The 16397-nt window shown below is 41.8% G+C and overlaps 1 protein-coding gene across 4 annotated transcripts in view; it reads right to left on the reverse strand.

Moving 5' to 3' along the window:
* Positions 1–16397, reverse strand: part of malt3 (MALT paracaspase 3) — a 134249-nt gene that overhangs the window by 56016 nt on the left and 61836 nt on the right. For 3 of the 4 annotated variants that reach the window (XM_059946129.1, XM_059946128.1, XM_059946131.1), the window contains 4 exons: positions 10706–10884; positions 8955–9054; positions 2706–2753; positions 1613–1666 (listed from right to left, as the gene is read on the reverse strand). In XM_059946129.1, coding sequence (XP_059802112.1) covers positions 1613–1666; positions 2706–2753; positions 8955–9054; positions 10706–10884 — 381 coding nt within the window. The remainder of the gene's footprint in view (positions 1–1612; positions 1667–2705; positions 2754–8954; positions 9055–10705; positions 10885–16397) is intronic. The other variant, XM_059946132.1, reaches the window with a different exon arrangement.

Consider the following 16397-nt stretch of genomic DNA (forward strand, 5'->3'; position numbering starts at 1 on the left):
TCCTTCCCCTCCCCCCATCTTCTTATTCCACCTTCTGCCCCCTTCCTCTCCAGTCCTGGTGAAGGGTCCCAACTTGATACAACTCCCCATTTCCCTCCATAGACACTGCCTCACTTTCTGAATTTCTCTAGTATTTTGTGTGTGTTCCTCAAGATTTTCAGCATCTGCGGAATCCCTTGTCTTTAGTCTTAAGACTAGTTGTGCTGCCCGGTTTCTGTTCCAATAGCCTCAAGCAAAATGTTGATGATATTCCATTTGGTTATTCTGAAACATTCAGGAATTCATTAATGTATGTAGCTGAAGATGCTAATTCTAACTATTTTTAAAATATTTATCTTATGACATACATTTCAACCCTTCAAATGCATGTTGGCACTCACAGCTATCCCACCAGCTCCATTATTTCACTACAACCCATTTGTTGTCATATATCCATGAACTCCTCCTGATTTGTCCAGCATCCACCTGCACAAGGGGCAATTTACAATGGCCAGTTAAACTACTATACATTATTCTTAAGTGTAGTTTTGAGGCACAGTCGTGGTGGAGCTTGTCTTGTCTGTCTCTTTCCAGCAACAAACAACCTGTGCTATCACTTTACAAAAATACCTTCTTTATTATTTTAATTTTTTTTTGGTGGGCACAAAGACAGTGCAACTGAGACAAGTAAGAAGTTCTTCACTAAGAGGACTAGATATTTGGAATTCTGTTATTAATTATTAACTAAGATTGACAGTTTGAACAATGGGGAATAAGACCATAAGAAATAGGAGCAGAATTCTTCTGAATTCTTGTGAATACAGGCCAGAGCCATCAAATGTTCTCCATATGACAAGCTGTTCAATTCTGGAATATTTTCATGAACCTCCTTCGGATCTTCTCCAATTTTCCCCAGAAGCTATGGTCCCTGGATGGGAACAAAATTACCAGCAATCCTACTGAGTGGTAGAGAAGGCCCAAAGGGTCTTCTTTTGTGCTGGCCTAAAAAAAATCAGTCCATGATAGGCTTTTCCCTCATGCCTGGCCCCATCTCCTGGCTTGCTGGCAACTTGTTCTCGGACTGCTGACCAGCTCATTGTGTGAGATGGCAGATTTCTGTCCTCCCAGAACTGATGAGATCCAACTTAACATCCATTACCTGCTATCAAAAGGTTTTTAGGACCTAGGCCAGGTAGGAGCAGGTCAATCCTTTTGATTGCAAGAAGAGGCTAGCATCAATTGTGGTCTGACTCAGAAATGCAAGGTTTCAGTATGCAATTCTTTCAAAAAGTTATACAGAAATGTTGATACAGGATAGAAGGATAGGTCACAAAAGAATTGGGGCTTCCTGGTTTTATCTGACTCACAGTATTAGTATGCAAATCAAGGATTTGCATAGACATTAAAAACTCTGAATGTGTCAATTAAGTTACAAACAACAATTAAAAACAATCAAGTTTCATGTTCCCTGATACCCAGATGTTTTCACAGAGCTTGTAGTTTGAAGCTTGGGAATGCCTTTAGCATTACATCACCTATTTTGCTGGAACCTGCTTGATGAACTTGCCTTTCTCAATTCACACCCACACACAAGCGGGAAAAGGTGAAGACCACGTCAAGTACTTTCTCCTACCTGGCGTCAAGCAGACTGGTGTGGAACTTCCTGCTGTCTTCCCTTCACACGGACCTGAAAATGATTAATTGCACGTCACTACATTTCAAAATAACCTCAGACTTCTTAAACAAACTATACACAAAAGTATCAGCATGCTCCCTTGAACATACTGTAGATCTAGAGATGAATACAGGAACTGTTTAACATGATTTGCTTGGATAGGTAGAGAGAGAAAGTTTGCTTCCTGCAGTGGGGGGAAATCCAGGACTAGCAACCTAACCTTAGGCAGTCACGCTTACATCAGGTAGCATTTTTTCACAAAGGGTTAGTGGAGTTCTCTTCAGAACATGTTAGTGCTGGTAAATAAATGAACATTTCAAGAATATTGATGCATTTTTGTTAGGGCAGAGAGTTAAACAATTAAAAATGTAATTAGATCTAAACTGAATTGCAGAGCTAATTAAGGACCGAATATTGCACACAAATGTTCCAGTTCACATATTTTTACTCCACCCTAAGACCACTGGAATGGCCCTCTACTCTCCGTGCTGTATACAGGAAATCTGAATGAAGCAAGTTAGACAACTCCATATTTCCTGATGACATGGAGGGAAGTCACTTGGCTCATCAAGTCAATGCCAGCTCATAGAGCAATTCTGTTCCCCCCAGCAATTCTTCCTATTCCAACCTATTTTTTTACTCATTTCTATCAGCTCTACCCTCAGATTCTGCAGTGGCCAATTAACCTCCTGATCTGTACGTGTTTGGGATGTGGGAGGAAACCCATCCCAATGTAGGGAGAATGTACAAATACACAGATAACATTATAAACCAGTATTGAACCTCGGTCAACAGAGGTGTGAGGCAGCAATTCCACTAACTGCAGCTACTGTACCACTCAGTTGTAAGTTCTTAATTCCATGAGTTACAGTTCTACAGCAGAAAAGCTGCAACCAGACACATTGTAGAAACACTATCAAATGACTGACAGTCAACTTGTGCCAAATAGACCAGGTTGAATTTACTCCCCAAAGTATCCAATTTAGAAAAGTTTCATTTGCATTTTTGCCAGTATCTATTAAAAAATATTTAAAGGAAGTTTAGTACTTACTCTTCACTCTTCGGGAAGGTAGTGGTAATGGAACGCTGATGTTTTCCACTGCATGGGAAATAACATGATATATTCTAATAAAAACCTTGGAAATTATTTACATAAATACCCACAGCGATAAAGAAAATACAGAACAAGGCATCAGCAACATCTTCTTAGGGCATATCTTTAAGTGATTTAATGGGATTCTGAGGGGCAACCTTTTCTCTCGATGGTAGTCAGCACATAGGTTGAGCTGACAGAGAAAGTGGTTTAGACAGGTCCATTAACAACCTTAAAAAAACATCTGGACAAGTACAGGGATAGGAAAGCTTTGGATGGATATGGGCCAAATGCTGGCAAGTGACACAATGTAGATGGAAATCACGGTTTGCATGGACAGGTTGGGCCAAAGGGCCTGTCTCAGTGCTACATGGCTCAATGGCTTTAACTCACATACAACACAGGAAAAGCCATTCTAGGATACAGACTTGGTTAACAGTTTCACATCGCATTCATTACTCATCACTGTGTCAACACTCTGAAAGTCTTTACTCAACGGGACAACTAAAGCATTTGTAAATTGGATTACCTCCAACAGGACCACGATCTTGTCACAGGGTTTGGAGGTTTGCATGCCTCAGTGACCCAGAGAGCTATGTTGGCTGGAGTCAGGGCCTTGTGCTTTGGCTCGTGGTAGGGTCACCCATGCCATCTGGTCAAAAGGCAGAGGACAGACTAAGAGTGGCCCACCGGCTCTCCAAGTTCCAGGGTTCAGCTCAGGGCTAACAACCCTTACTAGTCAAAAAATGTTACAGAACCAGCAATGTGATTGTATGGACAGGCAGAGGTGGAGGGCCTTCAACGTCAACAGTGTAATGAGCAGTAAATATGAAAAACTAGATTAGTGCAGGTGGGCAACTGCACTCCGTTGACATTGAATGGCAAAGGGCCCACTTGCACTATAGCTGTTCAATGTGACTCTTCATTGCTCTCATGCGAGCAGCTGAGTATGGGTGATGATGCTGACTCTATTTGTGACATTCACTTCCAGGAATGGCATAAAAATACACAGTCTATGAATAAAACAAGCATGAATCTGTATGAAACTAGCCATCGTACGCATGTTTGGGGTAAAGGATACGAGGCTTAGAAGGGAGACGTAAGTATTTTTTCACCCAGAGGGTGATTGAAATCTGAAATGCACTAACTGAGGTGAGGGAGAGACTGTCACACAATTTAAAAGGATCTAGACAAGCACATGAATCACAAAGCCAATTAAAGTGTTATACACACACACACACACACACACACACACACACACACACACACACAGTGCTGGAGGAACTCAGCAAGTCAGGCAGCATCTATGGAAATGAGAAGATAGTTAATGTTTTGGGCCAAGACCCTTCTTCAGGACAGAGTCCTGGATTTCCAGCACCTCTAAACTTTCTTGTGTTTATGAAATGTTGATAAATACTCGATAGTCAGCATGGACATATGGACCAAAGCACCTGGATCTGTGCTGAAAACTCTATTAATGTTGAATGGCAAAGATCCCACACTTTTGAAACAATTTTACAGAATGCACACACCCTGGTTATAATGGGCATCAGGCATCTTTGCACAGAACTTTCACTATTTTAAATGTTAGAGTCCACCAATTTTCAACACACTGGATGGGTGCTGAATTTAGTTTAAGTATCCAGTCAAAGACCCTACAAATTGGGGAAAATGGTGATATTTAGCACAGAAATAAGTTGTAAGGATAGATTTCACTTCTCCTTTATTAAATTACTGCGTGTGGATACTCAAAAATCACCAGATGCTTGTTATACCCAAACTGACTAGCAACTGGGAGATACGTCAGTGCCCTAATAAGCACTCTGTATGGCATCCAAAGTACAGTAGGTTAAGATAGCAATTGATCTTGTGCATGCAGTTTCCCCCAAATTACCATGAAGCCTGGTTTATCATTCTCACAGAGACTGCACTACATATGCCTGTAGTGAGGAGTTCCAATAAGCACTCTGACACATCACTGACAGCCCGCACAAGCAGTGCAGCAAAGAAGAAGGTATGATCAGAGAGCAAAATATCAATGTCCAGTCACAGCACCATAATTCATGCATGGTTAACAAATTAGTGTTGGATTTCCCCCTTCTATTTTGAGTTAAAAACACCAGTCATGGTTTGCACTTCATTGTTCCATTTTCTGTTGGGGAGGCCAAACCTCTGGGGTGCTAGATGATCTCACTGCACGTGTGAATAATGCCAGGGAGCTTGTTAGATTCAGCTGAACCCAGAAATGACCAGTGCACTTTGCCTATGATTAGATTCCCTACTGAAATAGGCCAATCATATTAACAACATCTTTATTTGAAAGTTACACACAAGATTTGGGTGTAAATAGGTCTAATTTCTAGACTTTAGTGCCAGTAAGAATGAACATGTACTCCAGTAATGTACAAGAAGACTTTTAGATAAAGTCCAGCTCATGCTTTTTTAGCAAGGACATTAGGAACGTAGAAACTAGGTGCAGGAACAGGTTTGTGGCTCTTTCGATACCAATATGGGAGATCCACTGTCTCAAAATTATATTTCAGCGCTCTCCTCACCCACCCACCCCCAACCCCCGTGCCTAGGAATCTATCTTCTTAAAAATATTCACAACTTGGTTTCTACTGTCTTCTGTGGTTAAGAAATCCACAGATTCAGCATCTTACGAGTGAAGAGATTTCTTCTTATCTCAGTCCTAAACATCTTACCCACTGTGCTGACACTGAAACTCTTAATCTCGATCCTCTAGCCAGAGAAACTGTCCTCTTCAGAAAGTCTACGTCTACCAGAATGAGGTTTCCCCCATTCTTCCAAATTCTGGTGGAAGTAGGCCCAGTCAGAGTTAGAATCAAGTTTATTATCATGGGCATGTGTTGTTTTGTGGCAACCACACAGTGCAAAACATAAAATTATTATGTTATGAAATACATAAATCATGCAAAAGATGAAAAATAATAACACTGAGAGACAGCAGCTCCAAAAGGTGCACCACTGGCCCATCCCATAATTTGTTCTATAGACTGCAGAATTTTATATGACAACCGATACATCCACTTCTTGCATGGTTACCTCTTTCAGCACTTTGGCATGCAGGCTAGCAGGCTCAGGGGATATATCAGCTTTCAGTGGAATAAATTTCTCCAAGACTATTTTGTATAATAATTCTTTTAATTCTCCCCTCTCATTAGGCTCCTGGCTCTTTCACGTTTCTCAATGTCTGTTTAATCATTTTACCATTTCTTCATACCCCATTTCTGATTGTAAGGTAACTTTATATACCTTCATTAATATTTTTCTTATGTACTTGCAGTAGCTTTTAATCTGCTTTCATGTACCTTGCAAGTTTACACTCACACTCTTTTTAACCCTCTCTTAATCAATGTCCTGTCCCTTACTTTGCTGAATTCTAAGCTGCTCCCAATCCTCAGAATTTTTTTTCTGGAAAATTTTCATTTTTCCCTTTCCAACTTAATACCTTTCTTTTTGCTTCTTTGGTAAATCACGATTGGGTCACTTTTCCTATTGAGTTTCTGCTCTACATTGGAATTAATTATTGTTGAGAGTTCCAGTACTGATTCCATGGATGTTTATCTGTCCCACTTCAGGCACTTCAGTGAAGTTCGCCAATTATTCAAAGTTAACTCATTCATATCTTAATAGTTTTGCTTCTTTAAATTAGGAATTTAGCTTTGGACTAATCCTGCACAAGAAACGTATTAACTTGCCTCTCCACATTGTGCTGTAGCCAAAGCATGGTAAGCACTCTCCTGGCTGCATCCTTAAAATAGTGGATTAAGAAAACAATTTCAAACAGTACCGTGCAAAAGTCTTAGGCACATATATACAGTAGCCAGGGTATCTAAGACTTTTCAACATCAATTTAGTAATTTTATGTATTGTACTGCTGCCACAAAAAAACCCCAACAAATTTCATGACCTATTGAGTGATGATAAATCTGATTCTGATCTGGGTCTCTGTTGTGGACTGGGAGTGGGAAGGGGGCAGGGAGAGAAGAATCATGATTTAGAATAACAGTAAGGAGAGGGGAGGGAGCAGGAAGCACCAGAGACACATTCTGTAATGATCAATAAACCAATTGTTTGGAATCAAATGACTTTGCCTGGTGTCCCAGCGCTGGGTGTGTCTGCACCTGCACCACTGCTACTCCTGGCATTCCTTCTCTGCCACCTGTCCCATGCCCACCCTCACTATTCCCACATCCTTTGCTCCTGTCAGATTTACAAACTCGCTCTTCACTCCACGTTGACAATACAGTACTGTGCAAAAGTCTTAGGCACCCTAGCTATATTAATGTGCCTAAGACTATTGTACAGTACCGTACGTACTCCAGGAACTTAACCACTAAAGTAGTCTGCTAAACTATTTTGGCCAGTACATATGAAGACTAAAATCCCTCATTTTCCCCAAAGAACCCTTGTTACATCATAATTTTCTGTCTGATGCCAACTCCTAAATTATCATATTATTTGGTGGATTACAGATAACCTCCAGCCTCCATTGTGGAAAGGCCAGGTTTACAAGCATCTTACACCCAGCCTTTGTTTTTGTTTTGGTCTAAATTGTACAGGATCTGTGATGTAGTTTTATGATACTTGTGCTAGGTATAGGGTGCCAGTGTGGAGATAACATCTCTACCAAAAGATGCTCCTTCCCTCCACTAGCCTGCAAGTCACCCTCGGGCAGGGTGTGCTACCTGCTTAACCCCTGTGCCCCCCTCCCACCACGATTAGGATCACATGAAGCCATGGGAGCAGGTGGTGGGTATCACAAGTCCTGGTTATGCGGCCACTGACACCAGGAAGACAATCTCTGAAGACTACTGATAATGGTTGGGGTCACCCATCTTGTAAAGACACTGCCCAGAAGAAGGCAATGGCAAACCACTTCCGTCGGTAAATTTGCCAGGGGCAATCATGGTCATAGACAGAGCAACAGCATGAAGGAGATCACCACAGGCAATGAAGCCCCACTCAATAGACAGATTGAAGGCCATGATTGCCCAAGTCATGACACTTCATTTGATGCTGATACTAGCTTTATTTGGATGAGATAGGCAATCTGGTAAAAAATACAATGCAACTTAGAGATCAGGAATATGTTTGATGGTTTCCGAAAGCTTCATACTGTTGTCTAGATAATTCCACTATTTTAACCAAATAAATTGATGGAAAGAAGACTGATTTATATTCCTTTGTCACTTTCCTTTAAGTCAAATGTAGGTACACATATTTTGTAATGTGGAAGTGCAGCAGGTAACAGGACAACAATAGCCAAATAACTTCTTTTGCACAATGGTGGTTGAAGGGTAGAGAGAACTTTCAACTGCTCTTGTTTCAAAATAGTGCCTTGATTATGATGTAGCAACTGTTTAAACACCGCCCCCCCCCCCACCCGTCAGGTAAAAGCTGATACCTTTGACAGGACCTTCATTGCAAAGTGTTCATTTTCTATTAGAGAAGTTGGTTACCAACACCCTGCTGCCAACGTTCCACTTTTGGATTGAATTCCACCTGGATTGCTGGTAGAAAGCCCTTTGCTGTCGCAACCAGTCTTAATCCTAGACACAGAGGTGAGGTTCCTGTTCTCCCCATCATCCAGATAAAGTAGAAGTTTAGACAGAATAGCATTGATGTATTGGTGGTGACATTCTCCTATTCTGTATTATCAAAAGGACTTTTTTCCCTCCAGGAACAGACATTCAGGAATAAAGCAGCACAAGAAGCAGTTACTGGTCCTGCATGTACTTTGTAGAATGTTCATAGTTACCTGCCTAACTTCATAACAATGGTTCCCATCTACACAATAATATGAGGATAATTAGCTGAGTCATGACTGGATATTCTTGGTACATGTAGTTAATGGCCAGCAGAGTGTTTCGAAGGAATACAATGAAATTCAGAAAGCATCACCTTTGATTGTTGGTATGTAAAATCAAGATAATATTAAAACAGAACTTGCACCTGAATGTACAAAGCAGCAATAGGATAGCAGCAAGAGATAGGAAGCAATTAAGGGTGTGGTTTTGGGTTTAGCTTGATAAAAACACAAGGGAGAACAGGACAGGGTGGCCTGAGGACGAACAACAGTAATCCAAACTGAGTGACCCGCTTCTGTGTTTTATAGAATTAATTTTATATAATTAATCTAATTCTGTGCGATATTAACGACAGCGCAGTGCTGGTATTTACCTACGCTTATGTCAGCAGCAGAACTCCAGCACTCTTGTCCTCGGTTATTGGTAACCGCACACAAGTAAGACCCGCAATGTTTCCGCTCAGCCGCAGCTATCTGGGTACAGAGATAAAACACTTTCAAACCTAGCCTGCAGAGAACAGCATCAGTCGGATCACAAAGATCCAGTAATTTGCCTTCACAGCCATTTCTCAAAATCACGATCTTTGTATTATCGTCATGTGAAAACAAAATGAATTGGCTGAAATGTCACATCTTTGTATTTCTAATAATCAAAAGGCAATTATTAAAATAATAGTTCATCAGTACAGAACATATTAAACTTGTAGGAACATAGAAAAATGAGATAGTCATTTATCTCTTTAAACCTTTTCTTGGCTGATCTTTTAGCTCAATCTATCCAGCTTGAATCGTATTAATAGCTCTTTCTGACAAAAACCTTAGTTCTAATATTTCCACGCTGACTCTCATCCATAAAAGAAACTGAATAATTTCATGTCTCCACTGTTCCATTCCAAAGGACTACTGCATATTGTTTGTTTTTTTCATAGTCCTTCATCTACAGCAGGTTTCCCAACCTTGTTTACGTCATGGACCAATACCATTAAGCAAGGGGTCCATAGACCCCAGGTTGGGAACCCCTGATCTACAGGTATCTGACAGTGCTACACTTCATGTTTTAGAATAGTCATTGTTACATCCTGTTTAATTGAACATTGGATACACCACAAAGCCAATAGCCTGCAAGTTCAAATCACAAATCACTGTGTCAGTTTTCACTGGATCCAAATACTCCCTGATCCAAACGAGAGATTACCAATCTGAACCTCCATACTAGTCCTCCCACTAAATGGAGTAGACCATAAGTAGTACCTGGTTCACAGGTAGCACAGGGGAGTACCTGGTTCACAGGTAGTACCTGGCTCACCGGTATCACAGTTGGAGACACAGAGGCTACAGATGTTGGAATCTGGAGTAACAAATAATCTACTGGAGAAACTCAGTGGGTTGAGCAGCATCTGTGGGAGAAAAAGGAATTGCCAACATTTCAGGCTGAAACCCTTTTGACTGAAAACATCGAAAATTCCTTCCTTCTCACAGATGCTGCTTGAGCCATTAAGTTCTTCCAGAAAATTTTTGTTGCCCTAGACTGCAGGTGATAGATCATTAGTCCATGTCCCCAGCATTTCATGATGACCTGTAGACTGTCCATACTATCAGATGTTGAAAGGATATTCAAAAATATTTACATAAAACAAAACTAAGAACTACTTGAAGTCCCAACAATAAACTAAAAGATTAATATGAAATAAAGGGCAATAAAATACTCAACTGCAATAATCATTTTTAAGGTGAGGGACCTCATTCAAATGAACGGGGCCACACTACTTAACCTGTTGTTATAGAAATGAGAGGGTCTCTCACTAAAGTGGTTCAGCCCAGCACGTGCGTCCTGCATCCAACTTCCACCTCAACTCTGACTCCTAGTTTCCAATACACAGGTGCAGAGGTCAGAGATAAGCTGACCCACATGCAGGTTCTCTCAAAAACAGGGGTTCCCAACCTGGGGTCTATGGACCCCTCAGTTACTGGAGTGGTCCATAGCATTAAAAAAAAGAGGTTGGGAACCCCTGCTCTAGAACCACCATGCTCAAGGCCTTCTTTAGTGGAGTTGCTTTCAGACTAAACACTTAGTTTTGTCTCCTTGATGGTATGAAAAGGTGCAAATTTATTGAGGTCAACTTACTGTCAACTTCTCTTTGGATTGATGAGGTAACTGTATTCCATTTTTGTACCACTGGTAGTTGGGAGCAGGAATTCCAAATGCAACACACATCAAGGATGTTCTCTGTCCAAGTTTTACTCTCGAGGACTCAGGCTGCACACCAATCACTAGCTCGCCCTGCCAGTTTCGAGGTAACCCTGCTACGAGTGTAAAATAGAGTATGTCAAAGTACAATATAGTATTTGTAAAGCACGCATAGTACTGCAATGGCACAGGATCAAGTTGCAAGACAATAAAACATTATCATGCCATTTAAAGCATTCTGGCTTCCCCCTCCAACACTTCCTTGTTATTTGCCTCAACCATGCCCTGAGGTAGCATGCTTTAATAGTTCAACAAAAAAACATTTTTGCTGAATTCCCCGGGATGTGTGTGGAGTAATAAAGCTTGCTGATTATACCAAATTAGAAAAGCACAGACATTGAAGAAATGGGGCAAGTTATTTGAGTTGGCAAAATGGCAGTTGAATGCAAATAATAAAATAAAGTACACTTTGAATACTGAGGGCTAGATATTTACCCTCTTCTGTTTGAGGGGTTCAGAGGATAAATGCCCTCTGTTCCATTGATTTCAGAGTGCATACATTACCACACTGTTCATTTAGTACATTCCACATTTACCATGAAAACAAAGATCGTATCTCTATGGCTAGACCTTTAGCTGAACAGAAATGCAAGCCTTAATTAATAAGGGCTTTGCTTTCCTTGCAGTAATTAATTGGTGATCTCGACAGTGGCATGCACTTATCAATCTCAGTGATGCACATATTAGCAAGTAATGTCAAATTTGTCAGTTGTTAAAAGTTGTACAGATCACTATGTAGGTACTTTTTCATATAAAGTATTCAAGGTACTTTATATGAAAAAAAATTACATTATGTTTTTGAGGACCTGATGGTATGAACATCAATTTCTCGAACTTCCCTCCACCATTCCCTGGTTCTGTTACCCTCTCTCATCTTATCTCCTTACCTGCCCATCAACTCCCTCTGGTGCTCTTCCCCCTTCCCTTTCTTCCATGGTCTCCTGTCCTTTCCTATCAGACTCCCCCTTCTCCAGCCCTTTATTCCTTTCACCAATCAACTTCCAAATTTACTTCGCAGCCCTCCCCCTCTACTGGATTCACCTATCACCTGCCACCTTGTACTTCTTCCTCCTCTCCCCCAACCTCCCTACTCAGACTTCTCCCCTTCCTTTCCTGTCCTGAAGGAGGATCTCGGCCCAAAACATTGCTTACTCTTTGCTGCCTGGTCCACTGAGCATTTTGTGTGTGGGTTGCTATGGATTTCCAGCATCTGCAGATTTTCTCGTGTTTGTGAGGCTCTGTAAGCATGCTTCTCAGCAATTTAAACCCACCTGGAGAGAAGGAGATCCTATATAAGCAGTGAATGCCTGGATTCACGGACTGCCTGGACTCTCCATTGCAATAACCAAGCCAAAGTCTTGTACCCACAGCTGATCAGATCTAATGTCTGGAGGGCTAACTGCTGACTGATACCATTCAGATATTGCTGAAGGTATGCACTATGTGGACTTTTGCAGTTGCCACTGGGCGTGGAGGTTTATTATATGTAAACACATGCCTTCCCGCTGCATGTAAACATGAAAGAATGACATCACAACTGAACCAGATATTGCCACAGATTTCTGTCTGTTAATCCAAAATCAAAATTGTAAACAGAGGAATAAATTAAAATATGTTACAACACACTTGACATTAATGTTTTATAGCTCATAATGGCTTTGATTTCTTGGAATATTTCAGCAGCTGTGTTTTTATTTCTTTAAAATATTTAATTCATAGAATGGCTGATGTTTTTGAGCAAACAGCTGAGGCAGCTGCTAAAGGAGGTGGTGAAAGGAAAGGAAACTAGAGTCAGAAGCTGTCTCAGGCAGATGGATTAGCAACACAAACACATGTCATCAGCAGGTCTTCTTCCTGCTTTCAGTTCTTTGATCCGAAATTGGTGTGTCTCGATGCTGCAATGGCACTAGCCATTTGCACCACAATTTCCTGTTTGTACGCCCGTTTTCTGTGTCTCTGTACAACAATAAGGAAAAATTGTAAAAGTTGTACCCCACCTGTAAAGTACGAGAAAATTCTCCATAGCGCGTGTAAGTGATTGGTGGGGAGGGAGGTGTCAATAGACACAGAGGACAACTAACAAAGAAGCATTTACCGATTCAGGATGATGACCCATGAAGTACTACTTTGTTTTCAATCTATTCATACTATTGTGACATCAGAATAAAGAGTGCACATACCCAAGAAGTTAACCTATCATTTGACATTCATTTTCAAATGGATTTCCACAGTTATTCCACAATTTTCTGTTTTATTTACACTGCATAATTGAGATACCAAGCGAAATAGGCCGTTCCAGCCCTTCCAGCTGAACTACCTAGCAATCCCCCGATTTAATCCTAACCTAATTATGGGACAATTTACAATCACAAACTAATCCATGCCTTTGGATTGTGGGAGGAAGCTGGAGCACCAGGAGGAAACCCATGTGGTCATGGGGTGAATGTACAAACTCCCAGCAGGCAGTGACGGGAATGGAACCTGGGTCGCCTGTGCTGTAAAGTGTTGCTTTGACCCTGCTGACCCACTTTTATAATAGCAATATCATACACAGGGAATATAACATTTTGCGAAGCATGTATCCATAAAAGCTACCAGAATAGATGACAAGGAATCAATGATCCTGCACAACGAGTTTGTAAGAGATAACATGGAAATCATGTGTGGGGTGACAGAGTTTAGTAAATGGCACAGATGGGCCAGTCTGTGCTTCAAGGACAGGGACAGGTTCTAGAGGCACACATTCATAAATCACAAGAATAATTCTAAAGAACGAAAGCCAGAGATACCAGAGACTGCAGTTGCTGGTACTGAGGAACTCAGTGGGTCAGGCAACATCTGAGGGAAATACATTCAAGATTCAGGTTTATTTGTCACGTGTACATCGAAACATACGGTGAAGTACGTTATTTCTGCTAACAACCAGCACAACTGAGGGTGTGCTCGGGGGATGCCCACAAGCGTTGCTACACATTCTGCCGTGTAGCGTGCCCACAAAGCTCGGCAGAAAACAGAACACTACAGACAATGGCAGAGCAAGCCGCATTCCTCCCTGCCTTCCACACCACCAGCCGACTCAGATTTGGACTTTGACACGCAGGCCTTGAACATTCAACTACCCCAGTGGACCTGCAGACCTGGAGCTCTGGCCAGGGCCTTGACTCATGGACTTCCGATTTGACCGTCAGACCTCAATCACAGAACTCAACAATTACTTTACACCAGGCCTTGAAAGCCGGCCTCACCACGAAGGGATCCCAGACTCCGATCTCACTGATCGGTGAACACGGTGGGGTGGGGGAGGGGCATTGAACCTCTTTCCTCCTGCCCAACGTAACCATTGACAACAACTCGCTGACCCTGGCGGAGCCACTGGCCTTCTCTCGGCCCAACATCCCAGCCCCATCCACGGACGTCCCACGTCCGCATTGTTGTCCTTTGAACGCGGAGTGAAGACTTAAGGCTCTAACTCCCCACATCCCTGTACTTAAAATACTGACCACTAACTCCCCTCTGTCCTCAAAACCATTCCCACAAGCCCAAAAAATAATGAAAAGCAGCTAAAATGGAGCCATGACCTCAACAGAGGTCACTGCCCGGTGCCACCTTGAGGTTTCAGGTTAAGTGGGAGGAGCTAAAGATAGTTTTTGCAAACCTAGACAACTTCTTCCAACTCATCCATGAAACAGCTTCAGCTTCCTCTTCTCTTTTCAGGGTGGCTGGGGTCCTGTCAAGAGTCTGTGATATACAGGTGCAGCTCAAACTACTTTTTTCCACAGGCACTGGGTTTTCATTCTCAGACTCGCGCACAGCCTGGTGGCCTGGAAGACATGCACCTTTGAGGAGTGGCCCCGGGTGTGGATGACCTGGTTCCTCTCTGATGTTGCCAACTATAGTGTGCAGTGTGCACTGCTGTCGAAAGAAGGCCCCTGCAATCTCTTTCTTGATGATGATTGAGACTATATTGGTCCTCAAGTTGGGGGACTGGGGCAAGTGACATGGTAGATTGTAACACGAGAACTGTGTGCTGCTGCTCTCCCCTCTTGTTGGTGCAGGAGCTCTATCTCTCTCTTTAACATCTGCCGGACGATGCTGAGGATGTTCTACGAGGCTGTGGTGGCCAGTGCTATCATGTTTGCTGTTGTGTGCTGGGGCAGCAGGCTGAGGGTAGCAGACACCAACAGAATCAACAAACTCATTCGTAAGGCCAGGGATGTTGTAGGGGTGGAACTGGACTCTCTGACGATGGTGTCTGAAAAGAGAATGCTGTCCAAGTTGTATGCCATCTTGGACAATGTCTCCCATCCACTCCATAATGTACTGGTTAGGCACAGGAGTACATTCAGCCAGAGACTCATTCCACTGAGATGTAACACTGAGCGTCATAGGAAGTCATTCCTACCTGTGGCCATCAAACTTTACAACTCCTCCCTCAGAGTGTCAGACACCCTGAGCCAATAGGCTGGTCCTGGACTTATTTCCACTTAGCATGATTAACTTATTATTATTTAATTATTTATGGTTTTATATTGCTATATTTCTACACTATTCTTGGTTGGCGTGGCTGTAATGAAACCCAATTTCCCTCGGGATCAATAAAGTATGTCTGTCTGTCTGTCTGTTCCCCCAGTAGCTTGCTCCTGGGGCTGGCGAAATCCGCCATCCGAGGGTCTTGGAAACGGGTGGCAGGAGGATCTCCCCCAGCAGACTGCCTCGCAATATTTAGAGGGTATGTTCGTGCCCAGGTAAATATTGAAAAAGAACACGCGCAGTCCACGCAGTTTTCCTTTGTTTTTCAGGACATATCTCGGTTTTGATTCTACGGATCTATGTTTACATTTTTGCTCCCAGACTGTTATTGTACTGCTTAATTTTTTATATGCCTGCTACTTTCTATGCACTAACAATTGATAATGGTTAATTCACTTAAATTTGTGAGCTGGAATGTAAAGGGATTGAATCACTCTGTTAAAAGAAGGAAGGTATTCTCACATATTAAACAACTCAAAGCTGACATTGCTTTCCTTCAAGAAACTCATATTTGTAGTTTTGATCATTCTCGGCTTCTGTCAAAGTGGGCGGGCCAGCATTTTCATTCATCCTTTGCTGCCAAAGCTAGGGGGGGGGGTCTCCATCCTTATTAATTCAAATGTTCCTTTTGAACTCCATAATAAGATATCTGATACAAATGGCCGTTTTATTATTGTTTCTGGTAAATTATACAATACTAAAGTTGTACTAGCAAACCTGTATGCTCCCAATTTTGATGACGTAAATTTTTTTGAATGTTTTTTCTCCTCACTACCAGATTTAAACTCATACTCTCTTATACTGGGCGGCAATTTCAATTGTTGGTTAGATCCTAATTTGGATCGATCGTCCTCTGTTACTAGATTACCTACTAAATCTGCTTTAGCTATTCTCTCTTTTCTTTCTAATTATGATATCTCTGATATATAGCGTTTCCTTCATCCTATTCTTTTTTTTCACATGTTCACCATACCTTTACTAGAATTGACTGCTTTTTACTCGATAATCAACTTATTCCATTTGTCTATTCTTGTGACTA

This window comes from Hypanus sabinus, chromosome 21, assembly GCF_030144855.1.
Source record: "Hypanus sabinus isolate sHypSab1 chromosome 21, sHypSab1.hap1, whole genome shotgun sequence".
NCBI classification, from domain to species: Eukaryota; Metazoa; Chordata; class Chondrichthyes; order Myliobatiformes; family Dasyatidae; genus Hypanus; species Hypanus sabinus.